The sequence below is a fragment of the Prinia subflava genome, chromosome 7 (genome assembly GCF_021018805.1).
Source record: "Prinia subflava isolate CZ2003 ecotype Zambia chromosome 7, Cam_Psub_1.2, whole genome shotgun sequence".
Classification (NCBI taxonomy): domain Eukaryota; kingdom Metazoa; phylum Chordata; class Aves; order Passeriformes; family Cisticolidae; genus Prinia; species Prinia subflava.
This window is the reverse complement of record NC_086253.1, coordinates 31,952,426-31,966,497: the sequence shown is the minus strand read 5'-3', so window position 1 is coordinate 31,966,497 and position 14,072 is coordinate 31,952,426. Positions and strand designations below refer to the sequence as shown.

Below are 14,072 nucleotides of genomic sequence, written 5' to 3'. Positions count from 1 at the left end.
AGATGGTGCATGGGTTTTTCTTGTGGTACACTGAGATCTGCATCAACACAATGCCTTCTATTATTAATACACAGTGATGTGCTCAACTCCTTATCAAATACTTTGAGAAAATATTTTACTGCTGCTTTAGCAGGCAATTTATACAGCCAACTGATCAACTCAATTTACAGACTTCAGTTCTGCTCACAAATAAAAAGCTATCTTAAATTCCAAGTTCTCCTGAACACATATCTAAAGGGTAAACAAATGGCTTTGTTATATAAATTCACAGCACAAAAATCTTATTTTAACATTTTTCCTCTCACATAATATCTCAAAGTCATCATTTATCATGCAATTTAAATTTTATTTCTGTACAATATCAGGCACAATTGTACTTCTGAATTATATATTGAGCGATGACCTCTGATCTCTCTCCTTTACTCCCTTGGCTTCCAGTTAAGAGTTTATGAGCTGAAGATAGCATGAGGCTGAACCTCAAAATAATCTCATTAGTATCATTTATTTTCTTTAGTCATACTTTCAATCTCTATAACTTCCTGAGGAAATGGGTTTCATGAAGTTATTACACTTCATGTGAAAAATACTTCCTTATAGCTTAGGAAAGGAAAAATACTTTAAAACCTGTTAACTGTGTGTGTCCTATTTCTTACATTACAAAAAATAGTCAGTGATATAGGTGCTACAGAAACTATTGCAATTTTCTAGACTTTTATCATCTTGTTCTCCTCCTTTTCTGACCGTTATTGCATTTTCAGGCTTAAGAATTCTAAGAAAGCTAAAATATAACCACCAAATTTACCCCTAACATATCTTTTTTTTGTGTCTACTTGAAAAGCATCAGAGCAGTCAGGGAACTAAGTAATCAAAGCAGCTCCTGAGTTTGGAAATGTTGGTGACAAGTGCTCCCTGTTAGGAGATTCACTGCTAATAGTTTGGGCACAACTGCAGAAAACTGAACCTATGAAAACCCACAGGTCGAAAATAAAGGTAAGTCTTGGAAAACAGAACTCAAGACATCATGGCAAAGATATTTTAAATTCACTTGTGAAAATACCAGAATTACAGGTACAAATATCAAACACTAATACCATTTCCTACCTTTTGAACTGTAAAATAAAACAAACTTAACATGGGAAAGACAACCTGAAAGGCAAAAAAAATCAATGCATGGAACTAGCTATTCAACACTTCTATCATCATCTAGTCTACCTGAAAATATGATTGTTGTCCTTAATTTCTTGTAAGCAAGGGATAAAAGTGCCACTTTGAGCCACTGAATAGTTAAGTCTTGACTTGAAATAAGTTCTTAAATCTGATTTATCTGTCTTTAAACTGATAGTGTAGTATGGTGCTCTTCAAAGACAGAAGGATGAGGCATGTAGCTCAGGGGCAAAATCAGAAAAACTTTTCAGCAAGCTGAAAAAGCTAGCAAGTTGTTTGACAAATCTCTTCTTTCACAAATTCTTCAATGTGCTTTGTTGGCTGATAATCAGTCTGCTCCCTGTATCAAGGCCAGTCCATTTTGAAAAATATGACAAATATTCAGACACTTCAGTATAAAGAATGCCATCAAGAACAGTTCTGATGGCTTTTTACCAAAATAAAATGTCATTCTAAAATTTAAGTTACATTGTCAAGTTTGTACATACTCAATGTCCTTTCCTGAGTTCTGTAAGATCACCATTTGATGGAAAAAACACATCAACCAAACTGAAATAAACACTTTCTTTCCCACACCAGTGTCATAAGTGGAACTTCTTCAGTAAGATTAAAAACTAGCAACCCCTCTTTACCACCAACCCATTCCCACGAAATCCCTCTACTTTCATCCCTGAAGAACTGCAAACACTAGACACCAGATATGAATAGAGACAATGCCTCTCCCCTGCCTTGAAAATACAGAGCCACTGTTCTGGACAATATTATTAAATAGAAGCTGGGTTTGCTTCAAGCTCTGCCAGCTTTGTGAACCCAGCTGATAAAAAGCAACTTGCTTAAACTCACACCAATTCGTTAGTCAAGCAAACTAGCTCTGTGCCTAAAGAGTAGAGAGCCAGTACATGCAGACAACTAATTCTGTCATGGCAGTACACAAAAATACACATACCTGTCCACATACCCATAGACAGGTTCATTCTCACTTACTGCTGCCTGTCACTCAGATAATAAGTTGCCAAACTCAGACTCATTCTATAGGACAACTAGAGACACTAAAATACCATAATACACAGTGAACTTTAACATACTTATGTCAAAAGAAAGGCATAATGACAGACAATTTGATATTCTACACACATACCAAGTGGCCAAAAGTGAAACTACAACAATGTCTTGGAAAGAAAGTATTTGATTCTCCACTTTTAGAGAATCTGTTTCACTATCTCAACTATATGCTTTGTTAAAAGCAAAGCTAAGGGAAGCATTTTTACATTTCAACCTGTAGAGCTGGTTCTTTAGACACAAACCATGTAATTTAATAATTGGCTTTCTATAGAAAAAAAAATAGTCAGGAACAGTTTGTTCACCCAAACCCTAAAGAGTAAAGTGGCTGCATGAGTCTCTGTTACCCACATTCACAATTGTGGGAAGCATAGAGAACACACCAAATGACTACTGGACAAATCAGACATAATTCCCACCTTTTATTCTCAGTTACAAGTTTGTTTTTTTTCTTTAAGACATTGATCATATATGCCATCATCCACCTACATGTAACCTGTAGACAAATTTTGCACCAGATTCCTTCTCAATTTATTTCAAGATGCTTGGATAATTACAAAATATCAATGCTCTCTACCAAAGACATAAATGAATAGATAGCTACATAGACATCCAACCAAAATGTTCAAAGTCAGCACCAAAATTTTACTGAAAATAAAATTACATTTCTTCTGAGCACATAACACTGGAAAAATTCTCACACTCTCATCAGTGTATGCATTATTTATGAAATAAGTCAACAGTTCAGTCTGCTTGATTCATATGAGGTTTTTCTAAGGCTGCATCATTGCTTTCTTCAGCAGAAGCCTTCTGATGAAGAAGGCACTGCTTACTGAATTCTAGATGGGCACCTGTACAATATGCAAGTAGATAACAAAACCAGCACGTATGGCAACATCACACCCATGTAAAGGAGCAGAAGATAACGTCACTTCGGACTAAAAAGTATGACAGTTCCACAGTCCACAAGACAGTGTGTGTGCTCAATGAGGCAGATGTCCATTTTACATCAAGAGTATTCTTGATTTTCTGGGTGGCATAGATTTTAACACTTAAGCATGGCTTTAGGTAGGCTAGATGAAAGTGGGAATATTAGAGAGAAAATACTTATCAAATGTATAAAAATAATTTCACTTAAATAGTAGACAGAACTATACACATTGTTGGTGACATCTTTTTGTCTTAACAAGAATATCTACATCAACTGTGATAATTGCTGCTTCTCTCCTTCTTGGCATTTAATTTTATTTACTATATAAAAATAACAGAAAGCCACCTTACCTTTTTCTTCATCTATTCGGAAAACTCCTATACCCGATCCATCTCTGATGGAATATCTGATCTCCCCATCTCGTCCTGCATCTTCATCATAAGCAGATACTGTCATCACTGAGGAGCCAACAGGAGCATCTTCTTTTATAAAGCCTTTATCTGCAAATACAGAGCACCGTGGGGGGTGCAAGTTTTCATTCACATCAACTATCTCAACCTCAACGTAACACGTAGAGGACAATGAAATGGGTTTTCCTTTGTCCTTGGCCCGCACGGTCAAGTTGTAAAGTTGTTTCTTTTCATAATCCAGTCTTTGTACAATACGTACTGCTCCACTTATTTTGTCAATGTCAAAGGTGCCGTCTCCACTGTCCAAATGACTGTACCGGACTTGACTGGACTGGCCTAAATCAGGATCGTGGGCTTCTAGCCATGTAATAATAGCTCCCTCAGGAAGATCTTCTCGAATTTTCACATGATAATTTGAAGGAATAAATTTGGGAGGATTGTCATTAACATCTTCCACAGCCACTTTCAAAATAACTGTCGAAAATAGTTGAGGTTCTTCAGTAGGTTGGTCCCTAGCTTCAATTTTCAACAAATAAATGTGCTGTTGCTCCCAATCCAAGACCCCTACAACTTTCACAACTCCTGTCAAAGAATTAATAGTAAACTTGTCTGTGTCTGTAAGAAGAGTGTATTTGACTTCTCCATTTGCCCCCAAATCTTTATCAGTAGCTCCAATTTGAATTATTTCACTGCTGGGCTCCTTGTTTTCACTTACTTCAACAAAATAGCTGTCTTGAAGGAACTCCGGTGGGTTGTCATTAGCATCCAAAATTTTTATATCTAAAAGGGTCCAGGCAGACTTCTGTGGTATTCCAAGATCATAGACAGTAATATTGAGGGTGTATTTATCTTTTAGCTCTCTGTCAAGGGGAGATAGAATTTTCAGCACTCCTCTTTCCATGTCAACAATGAAACTACTGTCTTCATTACCTGCAGAAATAACATACACTAACTTTCCATTGAAGCCAGTGTCAAGATCAGTAGCGTTCATAGATATTATGCTGGAGCCCACAGGTTGGTCTTCTCTTATCTCAATGCTGCTGGGGAGAGTACTTCTAAACTGAGGTGCATGCAAATTCACAGAGTGAGTATCAAAGAAAACATCCTCAACTTCTCCACGATTGTGCAACTTATTTGCTTGTAAGAGTTTCTCTGCGAGCATTTTGGCAACACCAGTTTCTTCACATTGCAAGTTGACTGGTTTGCGACTACTAGCCACAGTTATGTTGATATACAACGGTTTTGCAAAGTTTTCTCCATCTGTAGCTGTAATTTTCAAACTGTAAAAAGACATTTTAGCACCTAGGCCATCTATTAATGACTGTTTGAGGGAAAGTACTCCAGAATTTGGGTTTAGGCTAAATAAATCCAGTTCATTTCCAGATTCAATCTGGTATCTCACCAACTGGAGCTCATCGGCATCAATAGCAGATACAGTTGTTATTTGTTCTCCAACACCAAGATCCCTGGGGATTATTCCCTCACAATTTATTTTCTCAAACAGAGGTATGTTGTCATTCAAGTTATTTAAAATAATAGTAACAGGAACCTCAACTTCTCGGCGATATGGTATACCCCAATCAGAGGCTCGAATCCTTAAATTGTAAACTCTTGGCATCAATTCATAATCCAAGTCTTCTGAGGTACTAATAATCCCACTGAAATGGTTAATCACAAAGGGCAAATGATTTAGGTTTGCAATGCTATAGGTCACATAACCATTTTCTCCTTCATCAGGGTCTTTTGCACTTACTCTCATGACACTTGTACCTATTGGCACATTTTCATCAAAGGAGGCTTTATAGGATGTCTGAGTAAATTCAGGAGGACTGCTATTCATGCCTAGTACCTTAATTATTACTTTTGCAGAAGCTCTTCTGTCACTTGTCACAACTTCAAGTTCAAAATGGGATGCATGTTGTGCTTTTATGGGTTCTAACGTGGTAATAAGACCAGTGTGAGTGTTTAAGTTGAATTTTACTTTTCCTGGTGTGTTTTTAAATACGTATTTTAAATGAGAGTAACTAGGCACAGCTTTCACCATTATCACAGGTGTGTTTGGAGGAGCAAATTCACTTATTTCAGCTCTATATATCTCTTTTTCAAATCTGACAGGACCAGACTTGAATTGTGGTGATGTCACATGAACAACTTTAACAGAAGAAAACTGTGGGGGATTCCCTTTATCTTTAGCTTGAAGGGTAAGGTTGTATCCAAAAGGGTGACTCTCCCAGTCAATGGGACCAATGGCTTTTATTCTGTATTCTTTGCCACCTGGAACAGACCTCACTGTTTTGAACTGTTGAAGTGCATCTCCTGCAACAATATTTAATGATGCTATTTCCCCATTTGAGCCCTGGTCACTGTCCTCTACGGTTACAATTGCATACGCTGCATCTGTGTCTGATTCTGAGGGAGTCAATGGAACAGCTGTAATAACAGGGGCATGTTCATTTGCTTGCTCTACATGAACAGTTAGTTTTGCCATACTGCTTATGCCACTGCTACCATACAGCTTCAGCCCACGGTCCACTGCAAGAATTTCCATCTCATAACGCTTAGTGTCCGAGTAGTCAAGTCTACCAGTTAGAACTACCACTCCACTGGTTGGATGTATAGCAAACATATCTGTTCTTTCTTTAAAGCTATAGTAGAACTCTCCATTTGTTCCTATATCTGCATCTGTTGCACTGACTCTTGTGATGCTGGTCCTTATTGCTGTGTTTTCTGGCAAAGAAACACTGTAAGATGTTGGAGAAAACAAAGGCCGCAAGTCATTTGTATCCAGTACCTGTATCCTGACCTTCGTGTGCGTTTCAGCATTTGTATTTTTCTCAACTGCTTTAACAGTCAGCATATAATGGTCCTTCACCTCTCTGTTAAGGATAGCTGTGTTTCCTCCCTTGGTCCGTATTCTCAAAAAGCAAAAGTTTCCAAGAACATACTCTTCAGCTTTGAACAAGTTCTCACTGTCACCAGAAATAATTTTGTATCTTAAGTCCCACAGTGGATTTGTAATGTAAATGCCCATTTTCACTGGATGCCAAACGTAAGTCTTGGCTGCAGAATTCTCATATACAGTGGCATTATACTGTACTTGTGTAAATTGCACTGATGGAGCATGATGTGACCTTTGATTTCCTTCACAGTTTCCAAAATGCTGCACCAGCAGCATCAGCAGCAACAGTATAGTCAAGTATCTTCCCATGGCAGCAATTAAAAAGAAACCCTGAAACAATAGAGATACAGTAAGACTTATGATTGTTCAAATGTGTTATCAAATAAACACTGATGCTTAGTTCAGAATTCATACTTGAAAGAAAGCTGTAGGTCACACATTTAGACTATATCCTTTTCTTGCAGAAAGTGACAAAATTATTTGCAGTAATAGAAACACTGTTAATTTAAAAACTAAAAAAAAAGCCAAGAATCCATTACAGCAAAAGTCTAGGAATTACTAACGCAACACAAGAAGAACAGAGTTAAATTCAAATGAACATTCCCATGAAGCAACATGCTAGAAGAAATATGTCAATGCTGTCTGCTATGAGCAAAAAAGCTAAGTCTGAACTAATCTGGAATAGTGAACATTCACTCCAGTTCTCTACTTCACACACCACAACTTTGTCTAGTAGAAAATTCTCCTCCCTCATTTCATTTAGATTGTAAAGTGACTGATGTCCAAGTATGTGGAAGTAAACTGCAAGAGTTAGCTTGATATTACCATCAATAGCCTATGTACGCCTCTTCCAAGAATTATAAATACTATAAACAGAGAATAATTCCGTATTGTTTTCCCTCCAGCTCCGACTACCCTTGTAAGAGTAGTGCTCGACATGAAAAAAAAAAAAAAAAAAAATCAAGCACCACTAAGGTGTAAAGCCCATAAAGAATTAGACATATTCCTTTATTCCTCTCTCAGAACAGATCTGCAACAAATTAGTATCAAGAGCTGCGAGAACAAGAATCTATGAAAATTACTAGAGGAACATTTCAGTCAGGGTTCTCCAACACACTCCAGAAATGACAGAGAAAGAGCCTGGAACTGCAAGACAGTCATAGAGGCACACCTTCACTGGATTTGCCTTTTGAAGTCAGTGTAACATTTTCACTACCTAAATCTAGGCAAGACTGCAGTACCAAGAAAGGCAGAAACCACAGGAACAAGACATTTGGGACCACCTTCTTCATGTGGGTTTACAGCAACCATCTTTACTCCTTCAAGTCTCACAGTATAACAAATCAAAGCTTCAGAAGGCTCTTCAACAAGCCCAAGCTTTCAACAAGATCTTGGAGGCAAAATTTCTTTCCAACAAGTAGAAAGCAATCTAACATTGTCTTGATTGCTTTGATTAAGTAGTACACATTCATTTCTTTCTCTTTACCCTATTTATTCTTAAATTTTTGCTCTTACCTCTCCTTCTGAGTTTTCTTCCCTGGCCAATTTGCTGTACAAATCAAACTAATTACTCACTGTGTGATTCTTTTATTGTTTCTGACCTTTTTCTCTCCACATTTGAGCCCTAGTTTGTCCTTATCCTATTCTCTGGCTGTAAATCTCTCCTAAGTGCCTATCTTCATGCTAGTTCTCTCCATCTCCACTAAAATTTTATGTTGTCTCCTTCCTTCCTCCACTCGCATTTTCTCTTACAATGATTTCTCTCTTCCCTGCTTCCTACCTGCTCAGGTAGGTATGTGAAATCACACTGGTTCACATTCCATGGACTGACTCTGCCCACCAGCACACATAAGAGCAAATTAATCTACTTATGTCAACAGCTCACTTCAAAACCTCAGAAGGAATTCAGTCACAGATATTACTAAGTCAGTGATTTTGACAGGAATTTAAGACTCAGATTCACACAAACAATAGGAAGTATTGCAGAGTAATGAAAAGGAATATCCTTTTGGAAGGAGGAAAGTGTGTCTCTTCCAAATCTGGCAACTCAGTTGCACAATTAAAACTATAAACATAGCAAACAAAAAGTGAATAAGCAAGTAATAAAAAGCACTAAAGCTCTTTGAAGTAAGTCACTAGCTGGAGCCAATACTTATAAGGTCTTAACACTAAATGAAGAAAAGGTTGAGAAGAAAAATGAGTGAGATTGGAACAGTCACCATTTCAACAGCTTAACAATCTTCTTCCTCCCCTATCTATTTTCCTTCCCAGGCTATGATATGTCCTGGGAATACACAGACACTTGGGTCTCTAGGGCTTTATGTCCCAGCATACTGCCAAGTTAACAAATATTTGCTTATAAACAACCAACCAACCAAAGCAAGTTCTTATACACAACCAAATCTTTCCAATAAATAACATTACTAGTTCCAAAACTCTGAAAAATTTAAGATGCCGCTAGACTGCCCTAAAAGGCTCTGTTAAGAAGACTGCTTAAAACATCATTTTTTAATGTTTTAGAAGCAAACCCAGCTTTTCCTCCCTCTTGCTGGAATTTTGGAAGCCATTTATTACCAATGATCAAATTTTATGTTGATCTGATCAGATGCTTCCCTCTTTTTTCCCTCAGTTACAGACACAGTTTCCCTCAGTAATAATTTATTATTATTTTTAATTTATACTTAAGTCCAAAAGTCAGGCACATTAGACAGTAGGTGTACCACACTAAGATGCATTAAACTGCATTAAGATATCCAAACTTCTCATTAATATTCAAAGCTGAACACGTGTAAATTTTACAATTAATATTTTTCTGTGACATAATACCTTAGGCACTTTTTGCTGCTCTTCTGTAACAACTTCAAGTCTGATCAGAACCAGCAACAGGCAGCCCATTACAACCAATAACACAACCACTAGTAAGAGAATCCACTCCTCAGGAGTACCCCTTGCACTTGCTGAGTCACAATCAAGAAAGTAAAAGTATCTCTCAACTGAACAGTTAACCATGTCAGGTAAAAACAAGTTAGCAATTCTTACATGACACTCTCCCCATCTTGTCACAATTTACACAGCTACTAGAAAACAAAAAACGTTGACTAGGATTATCCAAAAATCAACATAATATATTCTTGGAAAACATCTGAAGTCTTAAGCAATTCCAGTTATAAAGGCCATTAACTACTAAGAGAAAGTATGAAAGCATTAAGTAAAAGTGATAATGTGTTAGATATAAACTGAGATGGCTCATTACAGCTTGCCAAAATGACTGAATTTCAGAAACATTTTAGCCAAAGGCTACACTTTGAACTCCTAAAATTTCATTATCTTTGGAATACGACCAGTTTAGGATTTTCTGCATCCATGTTCAATACATAAGGCCACCATTTGCTTAACAAAACATCATAGCCCTAAATTCATAAGAAGTGCACACCTTATTATTCTAAAAAGCTACTTTCAAACAAACTTTGATTTCCTACCTGGAAATTATTATTCAGATCATTTCATTTATGTGCATATCCAGGTCATTGTTATTTATATGCAAATTTGGAACTGGGATATGTAAGACAGTTTTACTACTTAGAACATTATCAAAACTATTAGCAGATCAGAACATTAACATAATTTGTACATGGAAAAAATATTAACACAACTTAGAAATATGAAATATCTTCACATTAAAAGTCTAAGTATAATTTTGGAGCTAAAATTGATAACTTACAAATTAAGATGACTGGATAAGACAGCAGTCATACACAAGACTTTCTTCTAGCAGGAAGTTTACAGTATTTAGATTTCAAAGTTTATAATTTGAGATTTAAAAGTTTTAGCATAAAATATAGAACTTTGTAAACAGCCATTTCAATGCCAAGCAAGCAAAAAAAAGACCAAACCAAGCTTAGCCTATTTATCCTAGATACACAGAACCAAGCTGACCATATATCTATGGGGAGCACACACTGAGATATTTACTACCCCACCAATAGAAATCACAGGTAGAAAAAGGATCTAAATCAGGCCATATACCCAAGCAAGTCTTAGTCTCATTGCTATTTTTTTTCTACACACAAGCTCTACCAGTTAAGTCCAGAATACCCTACCTACCAAGCAAAACATTAACTATTTACCTTAAAGATCAGTTTTGATCAGCACACCCAACTGATCTGTCTGACAGAAATGCAATGTGAAACTAAACAGTCATGACAGGATTTCTAGGGTAGCAGTCTGTGAGAGATCGTGTGACTTTGCAAGCTGCACTAATTGTGGTTGCACCTACCCTTTTCACTTGTTTAAAAACAATTATTTATGTGGTCTGATGGGAAAAAAGAAATACCAGGTTCAGCTGTTCCAACACGCTTAACTTTCCAATCAAGCAAATTAACAGTGACTTTAACTTTTCAGAGAGGGAAGGTGTTTTGGTATTCAGAAAATTAACACATGATGAGAGTGTATGGTAGTGTTACTTTAGTAAAGCTGGTAAGTTATTCAAAAAATGTACATTGTCGCAGAGATTAACATAACAGTTTCAACATGTGACTAAAGTCCAGTAAGTTTTATGTTTGTATTCCCCACATCATGAGTTAATCTGATGAGATACTCTGACTTATGTTTTCGAGATATTAGATGTTAACAGGAAAATGCAGCACCTATATTCCAACAGCAGGCAAAGATACTGCAACTAGAATGAAACAAAGATTCACATGGAGAATATCAACTGTTTATCTGTAGGCAGTCACCTACTGGTGTATCTAATACGAGCTGTGCAAGGAAAAGCAGACCTCCAATCTCTGTGAATAAGAGTTTGATTGAAATTTAGCATGGCACCCTAAAATTTGTCGTGACAAAAAATAGTTCTACTCATTTTGAATTCAGGTTCAAACTTCAAAAAAGAAAAAAGGAAATCTTTGTGAGTTTAAAGCCATTTTACATTTGCTTACTTGAACTGGTATCAGAGTTAACTTAGCCATGCAAAGTTCTTTAGCATGCTTAATTAAAACAAACAAACAAAACCCCTATCATTCTTCTGGGGTGACTACTAAAGCTCGTCTTTCAGTCTCCTAAAAGAGATTTTAGGATTTCGCAGTGAATAAAACAAAAACTTGAAAAATAGTTTACAGCATGCAAGCAAGATATTTACTCACTAAACAGCTGAATTATTTCCACACGGTTAGAAAAGCAAACGGGAAATACACATCTATTATGCAACGTTCTTTTCTTCTACAGAGAGACGGCAGAGGTGGTAAAAGAATACAGGTAGTATTTCCTATGCCACTCCCTAGGAAAAACTTGTATGCAAGTATTTAAACCGCAGGAAAACTTACTGCTAGAAGGCAGCACTTCTTTAACTTAGTAATGCGTTTCCAAAAAAAAAGTTTACAACAGAGGGAATAGTATCAGCAGTAAAACACGGCGTCACTTGCTGACGAGCGAGATTAAAAGGTGCATCTTTCAAACATAACTTTGATCTGCTTCAACTGCCCTAAAGAAGAATAAAAGAAGCAACAGAAGCCGACTAATGAGTCCAGCCGGGCTCTTCCGGAGAGCCGCTGCCTAACGCCAGGTCCTGGCGGGCACTGCCCTTTATTTTCGGAGCAATCCGGGGAGGGACGCGGAGTAGAAGTGCGAACAAAGAAATTCATCCTAAGGTATTTCTCAGCCGCCGCCAACCGCCCCTGCCGGCTCACCCGAGAATCAAGTTTGCAATGGCCCATCAGACGCACTCAGACACCTTGCCTCAGGGAAAAGCAGCACCGCCAGCTCTTTTCCTCCAGCTCTGCCCAACTTAGGCGGAACCTGCCCGCTGAAGTCCTGCTGGCTCTCCGGGGAGAGCGGCTCCGGCTACAGCCCGGCCAACCCCGGCAGCCGCGGGGGGATCGGGGCGCCGGGGAGCCGGGGAGCAGGGGGGGGCGGGGAGCAGGGGAGCCGGGGAGCCGGGGAGCAGGGGGGCCGGGGAGGGGTCGGCGCCGCTCGCAGCCCGTCCCGCCGGGCCCGCAGCACGAGGCAGCCCTCGCCCAGCGCCTCCGGGTGGCCTCGCCCCCGTCCCGGCCTCGCCTCGGAGCCTCAACTTCCCAAGGGATCCGCACCGCCCGTCCTCCCCCGCCGCCAAAACTTCTCCCAACTTTGGGCTGGCCCGGCGCTCACCTCTATGCGGCTCGCTGCCTGCGGGCCGGAGCCAGCCCCGCACAGTGCCAGCCGCGCCGCTCCCCCTTTCTTCCCCGGCCACCAGCGCGCCTCACCGGAGCCTCTCCGCCCCCTGCGGGCCGCGGCGCCCCCCGCCGGATTCCTCCGCGGCGCTGCACGGCCGCCCCTCTGGAACTCGTTTCTGCGGCGTTCGGCTGGAGCGGCGGCGGCTCCGCACCCCTGCCCGGCCCCGCCGGGGAAGGACGAACGGAACGGAACAGCGGGGGAAGGGCGAACCACAACCACAGGCTGTTCCTCCTCGTGGCCCGAGATTGGGGGGATTCCCTCACCTCCGCCACGCTCGCCCCGCTCCTGCACGACGGGAGCGGCAGGGAATCGGGTGCAGGTCCAGGGACGCGAGCGACTTCGGCTATGGTGAAGTCCTCCCCCAGAAAGGCTGCTCAGAAAGTTCTGAAAGCTGCTGCCGGGGATGTCTTACGGGGATGGCAGGGGAGATGGCCAGAGCCCGCGGGAACACGCGGTCCTCTGCCGTCCGAGGAACAGGGGGTGGCCGGCAGGGCCCGCGATGCCCGCCCGCACCGGTGGCACCCAGGGGCGCCCAGCGGCGACCGCAGCGCCTCGGCGGCCGCTCCCCTTCCCACAGGCGGCCGGGCTGCCGCCCCCGGACCGCGCCGGCGGGCTTGGGCTCCCGCCTCCCCACCTCGGCTGGGCGAGCCGCCGCTGAACGGCCGGGCGGAGGAGGGAGGTCTCAGCAGGAGCCAAAAGCGACTGGCGTGTCCCGCGGTTCCCTGGCACCGCTGTAGGGAACGGCGCCCTGCTCCGGCGTCGGGAAAAGCAGCGGCAGTGAGAGGGAGTGCGGAGCCGGGTATACAGGCGGGGAGCGCAGTGGCGACCACCCTGCGGCCCGCGGAGAGGGTATGGGCTACCTCTCCGTGCCCTCAAGCGGAAAAGCGCCCTGCCGGATTCATACTGAAGAGGTATCTGTCAGTCTGTCAGCCTTCCGTTAAAGATTAATACTCCGAAACGGTCCTTGAAGGATTCCCCATTAATAAATGATCACACTTAATAACGATCAAGTGTTTGCCTGGGGAATCCTGTCCCAGCGGATTCCCGACGAAGCCGAGTTGCAGGCAGGAGCCGCCAGCGGGGGCGCATTTACCACGCATTAGCCCCGCCACGTCTTTTATTAGCCACATAATTAAATATAGCCAGCGGCGGAGGGAGCCCCTCTTCAACCACAGCCCCACGCGCCCAGGGCTGCCGGTCAAAAGGAACCAACCCGGTCGGAAAGCGCCGGCTTTCAGGGTCACCGCTCCGCCCCGTGGCGCCCGCGCCCCCTGCCCGGGCCGGCCCTGCAGCCCCCGGCCGGCTCCGGCTGCCCGGGGCAGCGGCGGCGGCGCAGTTCCGCGGCGGGCGGGCGGGCAGGCAGGGGGCGTCGCGCCACAGCGCACGGGCGACGGGCGCTGCT

At 41.7% G+C, this 14,072-nt stretch overlaps 1 protein-coding gene across 6 annotated transcripts in view; it reads right to left on the bottom strand.

Moving 5' to 3' along the window:
• Positions 1–14,072, bottom strand: part of FAT1 (FAT atypical cadherin 1) — a 105,499-nt gene that overhangs the window by 89,566 nt on the left and 1,861 nt on the right. For 5 of the 6 annotated variants that reach the window (XM_063402075.1, XM_063402076.1, XM_063402070.1 and 2 more), the window contains exon 2: positions 3,505–6,793. In XM_063402075.1, the coding sequence (XP_063258145.1) occupies positions 3,505–6,772 (3,268 nt within the window). In that variant the 5' untranslated portion in view covers positions 6,773–6,793. Of the gene's footprint in view, positions 1–3,504; positions 6,794–12,604; positions 12,709–14,072 lie in introns of those variants that run through there. The other variant, XM_063402071.1, reaches the window with a different exon arrangement.